The 15,270-nt window shown below is 40.1% G+C and overlaps 1 protein-coding gene and 1 long non-coding RNA gene across 3 annotated transcripts in view; one reads left to right on the forward strand and one right to left on the reverse strand.

The window, feature by feature from the left end:
* The window catches only part of LOC140915413 (uncharacterized), a 111,521-nt gene that overhangs the window by 26,106 nt on the left and 70,145 nt on the right, over positions 1-15,270 (reverse strand). Inside the window, exon 3 of one of the 2 annotated variants that reach the window (XR_012160161.1) lies at positions 13,834-14,000. The exons of the other annotated variant lie outside the window; for it this stretch is intronic. This is a non-coding gene — a long non-coding RNA (uncharacterized LOC140915413). Of the gene's footprint in view, positions 1-13,833; positions 14,001-15,270 lie in introns of those variants that run through there. 2 annotated transcript variants of the gene reach the window in all.
* On the forward strand, positions 51-13,485 carry TLR8 (toll like receptor 8). The gene is made up of 3 exons (XM_073332670.1): positions 51-56; positions 6,028-6,273; positions 10,276-13,485. The coding sequence occupies exons 1-3, from the start codon at positions 51-53 to the stop codon at positions 13,429-13,431; spliced, it is 3,408 nt and encodes a 1,135-aa protein (XP_073188771.1). The 3' UTR covers positions 13,432-13,485.

The following is a 15,270-nucleotide window of genomic DNA, read 5'->3' on the forward strand; positions in this document are numbered from 1 at the left end:
GAAGAACTCATCTTGTCAAGCTTTCGCTGAAGCTGTGTCACTGTCCATAAATGGAGGTATAGATTCATAGATTCATAGATATTTAGGTCAGAAGGGACCATTATGATCATCTAGTCTGACCTCCTGCACAATGCAGGCCACAGAATTTCACCCACCACTCCTAAAAAAGACCTCACACCTATATCTGTGCTATTGAAGTCCTCAAATTGTAGTTTGAAGACCTCAAGGAGCAGAGAATCCTCCAGCAAGTGACCCGTGCCCCATGCTACAGAGGAAGGCGAAAAACCTCCAGGGCCTTCCAATCTGCCCTGGAGGAAAATTCCTTCCCGACCCCAAATATGGCGATCAGCTAAACCCTGAGCATATGGGCAAGATTCATCAGCCAGATACTACAGAAAATTCTTTCCCGGGTAACTTGGATCTTACCCCATCTAAAAACCCATCACAGGCCGTTGGGCCTATTTACCATGAATATTTAATTACCAAAAACATGTTATCCCATCATACCATCTCCTCCATAAACTTATCGAGTTTAATCTTAAAGCAAGATAGATCTTTTGCCCCCACTACTTCCCTCGGAAGGCTATTCCAAAACTTCACTCCTCTGATGGTTAGAAACCTTCGTCTAATTTCTAATCTAAATTTCCTAGTGGCCAGTTTATATCCATTTGTTCTTGTGTCCACATTGGTACTGAGTTTAAATAATTCCTCTCCCTCTCTGGTATTTATCCCTCTGATATATTTATAGAGAGTAATCATATCTCCCCTCAACCTTCTTTTAGTTAGGCTAAACAAGCCAAGCTCCCTGAGTCTCCTTTCATAAGACAAGTTTTCCATTCCTCGGATCATCCTAGTAGCCCTTCTCTGTACCTGTTCCAGTTTGAATTCATCCTTCTTAAACATGGGAGACCAGAACTGCACACAGTATTCCAGGTGAGGTCTCACCAGTGCCTTATATAACGGTACTAAAACCTCCTTATCCCTACTGGAAATACCTCTCCTGATGCATCCCAAGACGACATTAGCTTTTTTCACAGCCATATCACATTGGAAGCTCATAGTCATCCTATGATCAACCAATACTCCAAGGTCCTTTTCCTCCTCCGTTACTTCTAGTTGATGCATCCCTAGCTTATAACTAAAATTCTTGTTATTAATCCCTAAATGCATGACCTTACACTTCTCACTATTAAATTTCATCCTATTCCTATTACTCCAGTTTACAAGGTCATCCAGATCCTCCTGTAGGGTATCCCTGTCCTTCTCTAAATTAGCAATACCTCCCAGCTTTGTATCACCTGCAAACTTTATTAGCACACTCCCACTTTTTGTGCCCAGATCAGTAATAAAAAGATTAAATAAGATTGGTCCCAAAACTGATCCTTGAGGAACTCCACTGGTAACCTCCCTCCAACTTGACAGTTCACCTTTCAGTAGGACCCGTTGTAGTCTCCCCTTTAACCAATTCCCTATCCACCTTTCAATTTTCCTATTGATGCCCATCTTATCCAATTTAACTAATAATTCCCCATGTGGCACAGTATCAAACGCCTTACTAAAATCTAAGTAAATTAGATCCACTGCGTTTCCTTTATCTAAAAAATCTGTTACTCTCTCAAAGAAGGAGATCAGGTTGGTTTGGCACGATCTACCTTTTGTAAAACCATGTTGTATTTTGTCCCATTTACCATTGACTTCAATGTCCTTAACTACCTTCTCCTTCAAAATTTTTCCAAGACCTTGCATACTACAGATGTCAAACTAACAGGCCTATAATTACTTGGATCACTTTTTTTCCCTTTCTTAAAAATAGGAACTATGTTAGCAATTCTCCAATCATACGGTACAACCCCTGAGTTTACAGATTCATTAAAAATTCTTGCTAATGGGCTTGCAATTTCTTGTGCCAATTCTTTTAATATTCTTGGATGAAGATTATCTGGGCCCCCCGATTTAGTCCCATTAAGCTGTTTGAGTTTCGCTTCTACCTCAGATATGGTGATGTCTACCTCCATATCCTCATTCCCATTTATCATGCTACCATTATCCCTAAGATCCTCTTTAGTCTTATTAAAGACTGAGGCAAAGTATTTGTTTAGATATTGGGCCATGCCTAGATTATCCTTGACCTCCACTCCATCCTCAGTTTTTAGCGGTCCCACTTCTTCTTTCTTTGTTTTCTTCCTATTTATATGACTATAGAACCTTTTACTATTGGTTTTAATTCCCTTTGCAAGGTCCAACTCTACTTGACTTTTAGCCTGTCTCACTTTATCCCTACATATTCTGACCTCAATAAGGTAGCTTTCTTTACTGATCCCTCCCTTCTTCCACTCCCTATATGCTTTCTGCTTTTTCTTAATTACCTCTCTAAGATGCTTGCTCATCCAACTTGGTCTACAACTCCTGCCTATGAATTTTTTCCCCTTTCTTGGGATGCAGGCTTCCGATAGCTTCTGCAGCTTTAATTTAAAATAATCCCAGGCCTCCTCTACCTTTAAACCCATAAATTCTTCAGTCCAATCCACTTCCCTAACTAATTTCCTTAATTTTTGAAAGTCAGCCCTTTTGAAATCAAAAACCCTAGTTGCAGATTTATTTTTGTTAATCCTTCCATTCAATTTGAACTGAATTAGCTCATGATCACTTGAGCCAAGATTATCCCCTACAACCATTTCCTCTATGAGATCCTCATTACTCGCCAAGACCAGATCTAAAATGGCATCCCCTCTAGTCGGTTCAGCAACTACTTGTTGAAGGAATCCATCAGCTATCGCATCTAGGAAAATCTGAGCCCTATTATTATTACTAGCACTCGTCCTCCAGTCTATATCTGGGAAGTTAAAGTCTCCCATGATCACACAGTTTCCATTAGTATTTACTTTATTAAAAACATTAAAAAGGGCTCTATCCATATCCAAATTAGATCCCGGCGGTCTATAGCACACCCCAAGCACTATCCCAGGGGAGGCTCTAATAGTTTTCTTCCCCAATTTAATTATTGCCCAGACAGACTCAGTCATATCCATTTCATCGCTTCTTATTTCTTTACATTCTATCTCATCATTGATATACAGTGCTACTCCACCACCTTTACCTTTATTTCGGTCTTTCCTAAACAGCACATACCCTTCAATACCTGTAGCCCAGTCATGACTACTATTCCACCAGGTCTCTGTTATACCTATAATATCTGGTTTCACTTCCTGCACCAGTAACTCTAGTTCCTCCATTTTGTTACCTAGGCTCCTTGCATTAGTGTACAAACATCTTAATTTTTGCTGTTTGGCCTCACTCACATTCTGTACCCTATTAGGCACGGTTATTTTACTACCAGTATAACCTATTAGACTTGTATCTACACTGCCCTTCCTCCTACCTACAGCTGTATCCACTCTTACTTCATTTTCTTTCCACTCTATGCTAAATTCTGGCGTGGAGATTACCTGGACATCTCCCAACCATCTCCCCCAAATTCCTAGTTTAAAGCTCTCTTAATCAGTTGTGCCAGCCTCCATCCTAGAAGTCTATTTCCTTCCCTACTCAGATGAAGTCCATCCCGAGAGAACTGTCCTCTATCCATGAATGCCTCCCAATGGCCATACATCCCAAAGCCCTCCTTATAGCACCACTGCCTAAGCCATCTATTGATAGTCATAATCTTGTCACACCTTTGTTGCCCTTCTCTAGGAACAGGCAGAATCCCACTAAAGATCACCTGAGCCTCAATTTCCTTAAGCGTCCTCCCCAGCCTAGCATAGTCTCCCTTAATACTTTCCAGCGAGAATCTAGCCGTATCATTTGTTCCCACATGAAGGATAATTAGGGGATTCTTTCCCGCTCCCTTTAGAATCCTTTTTAACCTCAGGTCTACATCCCGTATCTTAGCACCTGGAAGACAGCACACCCTCCTATTTTCTGGATCAGCTCTGGTTACAGGCCTATCTATTCTTCTCAGTAAAGAGTCCCCAATCACATAGACCTGCCTTTTCCTAGTGACGGTGCTATTCTCCAGTCTATCCCCTGTTCCCTCTGGCTGCAAGTTTTTTCCATTCCCATTCTCCCTTGTAATCCTTTTTAACCCATCCTGTATCCTCCTGGGGCTCATATTTGGTGTAATCTCCATTAACTCTTCCCCTTTTCCTATAGGACTAACCGCTCTTCTCTTCTTCCTTGCCCTGTCACCTTCAGTGACTACCTGCTGAGCCCCTTCTTCATTTTCCAACTCTGCAAACCTATTCTGAAGCTCTATTTCTCCTTCACTAGCCCGTCTTTTCCTCTGCCTAGTTCTTTTAGTCACATGCTTCCACTGACCACTTTCCTCACCCAGTCTCCCCTCAGAATTCCCTAGTCCTGCTTCCATCTGCAAGTCTGAGCTTTTCCCTTCAGATACCTCATGTCTTTGCTCCATAATCTGCTCAAACCCCTTCCTAAACTCTACCAGACTTTCCACCTGCATCTCCAAACCTCTGATCTTTTCCTCCATCAGCTCTATCAGACGGCATTTCATGCAGACAAAACTCTTACCAGGTGCCCCCTCCAGGATCATGTACATACCACAGCTTCCACATCCAGTCATCTTCATTGTGTCATCTGCTACATGGGTCACTCCCACTGCCACCTCTGAATCTGTCATAGCCTTCCCACCTAAACCCTGTTAATCTGGGAAACACAAACCACACCAAAACACCACCACCCACAGCAAAACCAAACCCCACACAAGCACCACAAGACAAACTCCGCTTTCAAACTCCCACTCAAACTCCCCTGTTTACAGCTCTGTTTGCTAGCTCCTGTGCCGCTGCAGCTGTCTGAGGTATTGTTTCTCTCACAACCACAGCATGGGAATGTAAAAGTTCTGTGGGCTGCAGTTGGTCTGGTTTGGAGCATTAGGTCTCAAGACTGTTTCCAAAACCCTTAATCAGTGACAAGTCATCTGTGAACCTTGGAGACATGTCAAGATGATGTGACAAAGTGGGAGGGGAGCATGTGGATCTATGTCAGTCTGTCAATGTTCGTTCATAGCAAGTTGCCTTAAAATTCCACTATGCCTGTAACAGTGCATTGGAGCAGTATAATGTCTCAGAATCGGCATCCCAACTAATAATTAAAACTGGTCTTTCACCATGATAGGTCCTGACTTCAGTGTGGAGAACGAGATGACATGATAGTGAAAAACATATCTTCACCTCTCCAAAATCCAGTCCAACCCCCAAGATAACATGCTATGTGTGCCTCTGACTAGGAGCTGAGACTGAAACCAGGCAGTCCCTTGCTTATTACATGATCCTGAGCTCACAGGTGCTCAGCCAAAAAACCTAGTCACTTTGAAGTCTCTGGGCTTTCTTCCTTCCCTTGATAGATTGGGGTGGGGGTGGAGGGCAGTAAGGGAGAGGGAAGAGAAGGACCTGCTGGGGTCCTCAATCATGTGAAGTTGGTGGGAACACAAATCATACCTCTTCCAGCCATGAAGACAGTAACATATGAATATATGTACACTGTTCTATGCATGTTACAACTACCTTGCAAAGCGATCTTACTTAGCACTCACATACCACCTCGTTATCTGAAAGCTATGCTTTTCAGCTGAGCATGTATTTCACTGTAAATTTTCAAAGCTGCCCCTGAAGAGGATAATATCCCTTTAAGTAGTTTGGGAGCCATTTAGTAGTCTCACTGTATTTGACATTTTACAAACCAGCCAAAGCAGCAATCTGTATAGGTTAATTAGGCCTTGCATGTTGCGTATCATTAGTAAACATGGTAAACTGGATCCCATTGTGCCCATGTGGTTTCTTTCTTCCCATAATTATCATTGTTTAAAGGACAAAAGACACAACAAAGAATAATCCTCATGTTGTGCTGCCTAAGCAAATCTCAGCTTTTGTGAATTTTTCCTCTGATTTAAGTTTTATTTTCCCAATAGTTTGCCAGCTTTCTGTTCTCTGATATGGACTTTCCCTGGCTTACAAAGTTATTGTTCAACCATGCTTCAATTGGCCATGTTTTGTCATTTCAACTTATCAGCATATTCTTGTGCCAAATGAGTCAATAAATTATACTATCAAAATAGGTGTGGCTTCTGTTCTTCCCACTTGGGCTATAGCAAACCACAAGCCAGCTTCTGTTGTCACTGTAGTGGCCAGTTTGGGGAAGTTGATCAGTGTACTTCAGTTACCATCTGTGCTTTCAGCCTCTGGTGCTCACCCCTTCTGCTCTGTTTTAAAAACTCTTCACTGGACTGACATCTTGTATAGCAGAAAAATAAAGAAAGTAAGTATTTTTATTTTACAAAAGTGCATACATACAGCCATGAATTTTAAAGAAACATTGGGTTTTTTCCTGATTTATGTGAGAGTAAACGAGATCAGAATCAGCACCACAGCATCTAGTTAGAAAATCTTGAACTAGCAGGAAGTCTGGAATAAACGCGTGCTTTTAACTATTGTGCAAGCTGCAGCTGGATGTTAGGAAGTGGCACTGGTAACTCTATCATGTTGAAAGGAATAAAAACATTTCAATCTTTTTAAAAAAATGTTTGATTAGACAATTTTATATTTTGTTTAAATATTAAGTCTTACTTTTTCTGTGGCTTATCAATCTGCTACAGATCATTCTAAAACTTGGATGCTTTTATTCATCATTTTCTAAGTTAAATGTAATTTTGTTAAATTGTAAAGTGTTTTGATTATACAGTGCCTAGTTTTATCTGATATATAACTTGAACACAATTTTTACAAAATAATAATAAAAAAATTGTATGACTATGATCTCCTTGGCTTCTTTGCCTTTCTTCTTTCCACTTCTTTTACCCCTTCATTCTTCCTGTTTATATGTTTATCAGTTACACTATGAATCTTGCCTTCAGCATGTTAAGAGTTTCCTTCCTATCAATTTTCCTCTCTTTTTAGCATTTGTCTAAAAAACTAAAGACATCTGAAGGATAAAACTTTGTGTCTGATCCTACAGACACACAAGTGAATAAATTCATGGTGCTGAGTATTTCCACTGAGCTCAATAAGACTACTTCTGTGTACAACTGTTACTCATTTGCCTAAATGTTTGCAGGATCAGAACCAGATGTACACTCCAACCTGAGGTCTCACTTCAAAAGCTGGCCCAGTTAAAGATATGACCTCACCCACCTTGTCTCTAATATTCTGGGGCCAGCCTGGCTGCAACAACATTACAAATGGCTCAAACTGACGTGCACACAGCAGCTTCACATGACTGTTCTAACATGGCTAAAGACAGCAGGGTAGATGCGTGGGCTGTAGCAACCCATGTTGGTACCCAGGGTTCCAGGCAGACTTGTACAGCTCACAATGTTGCATCTAAACTGCTATTTTTAGCCAGGCTACTGCAGCTCTGTCTATCTGAGCTGCAATCACACCTTTACTTGCAGTGTGAACATACCCTTAAGATTGTAATGAGAACCTAAATTGACTTGTTACCTAAAGTTCAATTCTCTGTTTCCCAAACAGGGTTCAAATATTTAGGGTTTTTGCGGGCATCTCATTTGTAAACCACAGTTGCTGACAAGGAAGCTGCTCCTGCTTCCAATTCAGCCAATAGAAGTTTTACCACTGACTTCATTGGGAGCAGGAGCAGGGGGTCAAAATGATCCTCAGAATTTCAGGTATTTCTAAATATGACACAAGCAGCTATCATGGAGTGATTTCAAACCAACATGGCTATTGAGACAGTTAATGCAGAGTAAATAAAGCATGAGTCTTTTTGTGACCATAATAGTCACATAAAATCCTTCATGGCCAAAGCCCAGTGAAGTCAATAGGTGTCTTTCTATTGACTTCAATGGGCTTTGGATCATTCCCTAATAATTTTTATCCAATAAGGCCGAGAAAGGGAAATAAAGCAATGAAAAAGTAGTATAGTGAATTCCAAGGAAAATGCTGCCTAATAAGCCATTTTGATCAGCTTTTTCTAAGTCTAAGAAGCTATTCCAAACTGTTTGTTTTCTGCTAGCAATAAATCATATTTCCTATTTCACAACTGGAATTGCTGGTGGTGTTTGTACATATTCAGGGAGGCACGTGATGCCTGTACAGTAGCTGTGAAAGCCCAGTTAAGTCCTGCACTCATTGCTCAGGCAAAACCTCCACTGAATTGAAACTGAATTGCATGACTTGTGTATCTTCAAGTTTTTTCTAACAAATGATACCATTGTAGTAACTGTTTTAATACATTTATTTCAGCACCTGTAATTAAGCACTAGAAAAGAATCAAACAACAAATAATAAATGCACGTAACATGCTGTTGGAAAGGTGGCCCTGAATTATTGCTTCTAAACATGGATGTGTAGCATTACTGTCTTCATTTCAGGGTCCTGTTAACATAAACTGCATGTGAGCTCAGCTAGCTAGTTTGTTGCATAGGGAAATCACAAAACATACTTCTCCCACCTAGCTTTTTATACATTAAATTAGCACTAATCAACACTGGGTTCTTGGCAAAACATGGACACTCATGGGGTCTACTGCAGCTTTGGCATAAGTGGGTGCAACTCTACTGAAATCAAGGAAGTTGTACTCATCTCCACTGTGTATGAGCATGGCCCCAAATATTTTACAATATTTTAAAACTAGAAAATGGGAGAAGGAATTGGAGGGTTCAAGGGAACTGATAGAATGATAAGGAACCCTGGTCTAAATCTGATCCATATGCCTAACTGGTAGCCTGGCTGAGGCAGGGTGAGCATTTTCAAACTGGTTGCCAGTGCCTTCCTATTCATACTCCCCCCAGGCTCTTCCTGCCACTTTCTCTCCCATATTACTTTTGTTTTGACAAATACTTGCCCTATTTATTCTGTTATACAGATTTTAGGTAGAGCTTTTTAAAAATGGCTTCAGGTTTAGCTGTCCATTTTTTTTTAATCATTTTTTTTTAAAAAGAAACCTAGCTGGCAAAAAAGATGGCATGGACAGACTTCCACTGAGCAGAGACTGAGAAGACTGGGGCTGTTCATTTCTGAATGTGGTCCAGCTCCAGGGCTGGAGCAAAGCTTTCCCTGTAATTGTGGGAGCCATTTTGGTACTGAGCACAGGAACTGAGAGCAGGAGATTGCCTCTCCTGTGTTCTCAGTGCTCCCCCATCCCCACCCCCATGATATCCAGGCAGCATGGAAGAGAAGGGAGAAGCATCCTGACATGAATGCAGAGGAGTGAGGGCAGAGTTGGAAGGGCAGGGTTAGGAGCAGGTTATATGGGGAGTAGAGGGAAAGAGGAGCAACCTGGATAGGACAGAAGGAGAGAGGACAGGCTGAGGATACATGCTAGGGTACAGAGGCAAAAGTGTGTGGAGGGGGGGCTGATGATGGGGAAAGAAGCAAAAAGGTCTGTAACCACTGGAGAATACTCCCCTCCAGAACCAGCAACTGGAGTCTAGATTCCTGTATACCAATATTCTTCTGCTGTTTAGAAAATAGCTGAGAAATGCACTGACAAAATATGTCTCTCATCTGCCTGCAGTGGTTGGTGCAGCAGAGAGGAGAACAGCCTACTAACACTGCTAGTTACTCCATTAGCTCAAGCAGTAGAGGACTGTGCGGTGGATCGAAAGGTCTCACCCTTCTGATGACCATTGTGGGCATCAATATGGTTCTATGAGATGCAAGATTTTAGGGGGGGGGGTTCAGTTTGCTTTCTAGATAGTGACAGAAAAATAACTTGCATTAAAAAGAACATGAAGGTTCCAAAGGCAATCACTGAAAATTAGGAAATGCCAGAATTAATTAACCCTTAATTCAGTTCCCTTGTGCATATGCATTCTGATACAATCTTTAATTACATGAGCACATGCTGTTTTAAGTACAAGACACCTGCCTCATTCTGTGCACAGGTTGGATGATGCTAAGATGCCATTATAATTAATTTCTATACTATGTATAATTTCCTATCAACCTTGTAACTAAACTTTTTGGTTGCACTTGTAATGGGAGGGATAAAGAAGACAAACTAAAATGTCTTAAAAACCACAGCTACAATGTACAAAAAAAGACTAGTGATTTTGGGTGCCTATATTTTTGGGTATTCAAGCTGAGATAAGCTTGACAAGATCTGCTTTTCAGAAACTGCTCAGCTCCATCTCTTAAAAATCAGGCCCTTTAAATTTGTTTTACATTCAGCACCAGAAATTCAGGCACCCAATTTTGCAAACCTTGGACTATGAATTGACGAACTGATGATGCTAGTTTCAAAACTGCTATAGTAATGCTACCTATTTATTATTATAAAAAGCACACTCTCTTTTTTAAGGGAAACATGAATCCCACAATACCAAATCTAATATGGCTACTTCTTCTGGCTTATGGTACTTCAGAAATTCTCGCTGAGACCAAGTATCCTAGAACCCTGCCATGTGATGTCAGCGTGAATAACTCCTCCGTCATTTTTGACTGCAGTGCCCGTCAACTGAGAAGTGTGCCTACTGCAATGCATGGTAATGTAACAGAATTAAAGCTCTCAGACAACCTTATAAAGGAGGTATTTAAAGAATCTTTTCAGGGCCTGAATAATCTTATGAAAATAGATCTAAACAGAAATCACTACTCTAAGGCAGAGGAAGAGGCTCATGATTTGTGTAAAAAAGGAATGGTAATTGAAGATGGAGCTTTTGCTAACTTAACAAAGCTAAGGGAATTACTAGCTGATGAAAATCACCTATGTAAAATACCAGTTGGGATGCCATTGTCCTTAACCTCACTGAGTTTGAGATATAACAACATACTTTCTGTCTGCCGGCAAAATTTTTCAGAACTCACACAACTGAAAGAACTGTATATGGATGGGAATTGTTATTATGGCAATCCCTGCGAAAAAGCTTTCCTTGCAGACAATGGAGCTTTCTCAGACCTCACTATTTTGACAGTCCTGTCACTTGCCTTCAACAACCTGACCCGAGTTCCAAGCAAACTGCCTTCATCTCTAAGGAAACTTTACCTCAGCAGCAACAAGATCAAAACCATCTACCAAGATGATTTTAATGAACTGTCTAATATAGAAGTCCTTGACTTAAGTGGGAACTGTCCAAGGTGCTACAATGCCCCCTACCCATGTGAACCTTGCACTGGGGACTCTGCCATTCAAATACATCCTCTTGCTTTCCAGCATCTGAAAAATTTACAGAATTTAAACCTCTCCAGTACCTCTCTCATTAGCTTACCGGCCAGCTGGTTTTATAACACAACACAGTTAAAGGTGCTGCATCTTGAATTTAACTACTTAATAAAGGAAATAGCCTCTGGAGAATTTTTACTCCAGCTGCCTTATTTGGAGGTGCTTGATTTATCTTTTAACTATGCAAGGAAATCATACCCGAGGTATATAAATATTTCAGACAAGTTCTCCAACCTGGTCTCTCTCCAGCAACTGCACTTAAGAGGTTACGTGTTCAAGGAACTTAAGAGCAAACACCTTCGGCCCCTCATAAATCTTACCAAACTACACGTCCTCAATTTAGGAGTCAACTTTATCAAGCAAATTGATCTCAGTGTGTTTCAGCTCTTTGCTAATCTGACTACAATTTCTTTGTCTGACAACAGGATATCACCTATACTAGAGAGCAGCAATAATAGTATTATTAGAGGAGAATCAGTCCAAAATCATGTAATTCAAAGTCGTTCAACAGATACTGATCTTGAGCCATCAGTAAATAGTATGGTACCAGCAGAAGGCAAAGACAGTAGCAGTGTGTATAATTCCATTTTTCCTTTAATCAAACCCCAATGCAGCATGTATGGTAAATCATTAGATCTAAGCTTAAACAGTATTTTCTTCATTGACCAACAGCAATTTAAAGGTTTCCATGATATAGCATGTTTGAATTTGTCCTCAAATGGCATTGGACAAGCTTTGAATGGCACTGAATTTATCTTTCTACCTAATCTCAAATATTTAGATCTGTCTTTTAATAAACTTGATTTGGCTTATCAATATGCATTTTATGAACTGCCTAGGCTAGAGGTACTGGACCTCAGCTACAACGTACACTATTTTATTGTGTCAGGGATAACACACAGATTGGGATTTACTGAAAATCTTCCGTATCTAAAAGTTTTAAACTTAAGTTACAATGAAATTTTTACACTCACAGAGCCTAATCTAACTAGCAGCTCCCTGAAAGAGTTAGTGTTCAGAGGAAACCGCCTTGATATTTTATGGAAAAATGGAGATAATAGATACATAAATATTTTTAAAAGACTCTGCAATCTGACTCATCTTGACATATCCTACAACAGACTTCATAAAATTCCTACCAACGCATTCCGTGGCTTGCCACAAAGTCTAATTGAGCTATACCTAACCAACAATGAATTAAAGTACTTTGAATGGACAGCCCTGCAACAATTTCAGAACCTCACATTACTGGACCTGAGCTCAAATGCTCTGTCCTTTGTAACTGATAACCTTGCCAACTGCACAGCTTCCCTTCAGAGACTAGTGCTTCGACAAAACAAGATTTCTCAGCTTGCTGATGGATTTTTTAATAAAGCCAGCAGTCTCCTGCACCTTGATTTAAGTTACAATGAGCTGCCTTCCATAAACCAGTCAATACCTCAGTATGATAACTTAATTTATTTAGAGCTTTTGGACTTAAAAGGAAACCCTTTCGAATGCACCTGTGCAACTGTTGATTTCAAAAACTGGATAAATCATTATGTTAATATTAGTATCCCACGACTGGCAACAGATGTCATTTGTGCAACACCTGGAGATCAAAAAGGGAAGAGCATCATAAGTTTAGACATATACGCCTGTACTTTGGATAAGGTTGCAGCAATATGCTTTTGTTTATCATTCTTCATTATTTTGACCATTATGACAACAGCTATCACAAAACATTTATTTTATTGGGATGCCTGGTATATTTACTATTTTTGTACAGCAAAACTAAAAGGATATAAATCTCTTGGCATGACCAAAGCTCTCTATGATGCTTATGTCGCCTATGATACTCAGGATGCAACAGTAACTGACTGGGTAATAAATGAACTACGATTTCATCTAGAGGAAAGTGAAGACAAGCAAGTTCTGCTTTGTTTGGAGGAAAGGGACTGGGAGCCGGGAAAGGCTGTCATTGACAACCTTGCACAGAGTATCCATCACAGCAGAAAGACCATCTTTGTTCTAACCGAAAGATATGTGAAAAATGGGAACTTTAAAACTGCTTTTTATATCGCTCTGCAGAGACTAATGGATGAGAATACGGATGTGATTGTGTTCATTCTACTGGAGCCGGTGCTACAGCATTCCCAGTACCTGAGGCTGAGGAGGAGGATATGCAAGAGCTCTGTTCTTGACTGGCCTAAGAATCCACATGCTGAAAGCCTTTTCTGGCAAAATCTAAAAAGTGTAGTGCTAACAGAAAATTATAAAAGATATAATGCATTGTACACAGATTCCATTAAATGACGGTAAAGAGAGAAGAATGTCTTCTTCTTTGTAGCAGATATCTTTGTATTGAGACATTATCAGTTTTGAGTACATAATTAGAATCTAGTTAAAACAGCATCATTGGATCTAGTTAAAACAGCATCTCTACTAAAGTGTTTGAGGAAGTATGAAGGAAGCAAACATTACAGTACTTTGGCCTGAATTAATGTCAGTTATGATACTACAGGCAAGTGGAAGATCATATACACAGATACTGTGCTGTACTGATGATTTGTGTAAATTGTTTCTCAATACTTGTCAGTTATCACCACTAATTACACATGTAATTAGCCATTATGAATTGTATGTTTAACATCATGGAACTTTCAAAACTATCTAACTTGCTAGTGAGAATTAAGAACAGTCTTACCTTTGGCTACCTTTTAATGAAACAGTTTTTATACTTCAGTCCAATGATACTTACTAACAATAGTTGCGGCTTAACAGGGACACTTGCAAGTGGTCTAGTGGTGCTTCGTTGTGTGTTTTCGTCTTGTGTTGATTTAGAATGTTTGCTTCTTTAAAATCAGCTTTTGGTTTCTTCACACCTGTTATACACATAGAAAGTGTACACACTGTGACCTCACTGCCTGACTCTGGTTGTTGACCATCAATTACCCATGCTTGGATCCAATGTCAGATGTCTTATAGCTGCCCTTGCTACTGGCATGGGGCAGTAGATTCCAAACTACACTGGTCTGTCTAATAATGGGGTCGGTTCTGTAGCTTTGTGGACTGCATGTTCACTCTTAGAATTGGGTCTTCTCTTACATCAGCATTCCTCTTAATGGGTGCAAATGGCTATCTACCATAGGGAATAAAAATAAAAATTTCTACTCTATTAGTGGAAATCATGCTAATAAACTGATTCGCTGATAGACCTATTAATATAGGCTGACATTTTCAAGTATGCCCAAAGGTGTTTCATGCCCAAATCCCATTAGAACAGGGGTTCTCAAACTGGGGGTCAGGACCCCTCGGGGGGTCGTGAGCTGTCAACCTTCACCCCAAGCCCCGCTTTGCCTCCAGCATTTATAATGGTGTTAAATATATTTAAAAGTGTTTTTAATTTATAAGGGAGGTCACACTCAGAGGCTTGACATGTGAAAGAGGTCACCAGTAAAAATGTTTGAGAGCTACTGCATTACAAGTCAATAAGACTGGGGTGCCTACACTCCCAGAGGCCCCAATGAAGATCTAACCCAAACTGCCTTATCAGGAAAAATGACATGAAAGTTAGATGACAACAAAATCAACCAAGTTTGTACAAGTCATCAGCTAGTGATACTTAAATGGGAGAATCCAACTCACTGAATGTAAAACAGAACACAATGGAACAATACTTTTCTCAGTTATACCTGAGCAGCTCCACTCTAGTCAGTGATTTTGGACGTGGTAATTTGATCCTTTAACAGAAATGAATACATGGACCAATAAAGCTTATAAGGGCTTTTCTATTATCTTCTCCCTTATGTTGGATCATATTAAGGAAGTTCTGTATTAAAATCACAAATGAGTTTGATTCCCCAGAGTTTAAATTCCAGGGTATTACTAATTAAGAGGTCTCTTGGGTTTTGGTACTGTTTCTCTCCCTCTCTGTGTGAAACTTGCAAGCTGCTAACTGTGTTCGTACATCCTAAGACAGAGTCTGTTCTCAAAGCAATTCTTTGTAACAACAGAAGCAGCACCCAGAGACTCCCCGCCCTTTTGTTGTATTTATCTCGCTTTGTTAACAATTGTGATTAAAATAGAGATAGAGGATGTATGTGGATGGATGCTTGGTGTGGATAATAACTGAGTGATCAGGGAGGTGCCAGC

The sequence above is a fragment of the Lepidochelys kempii genome, chromosome 1 (genome assembly GCF_965140285.1).
Source record: "Lepidochelys kempii isolate rLepKem1 chromosome 1, rLepKem1.hap1, whole genome shotgun sequence".
In the NCBI taxonomy this organism is placed as follows: domain Eukaryota; kingdom Metazoa; phylum Chordata; order Testudines; family Cheloniidae; genus Lepidochelys; species Lepidochelys kempii.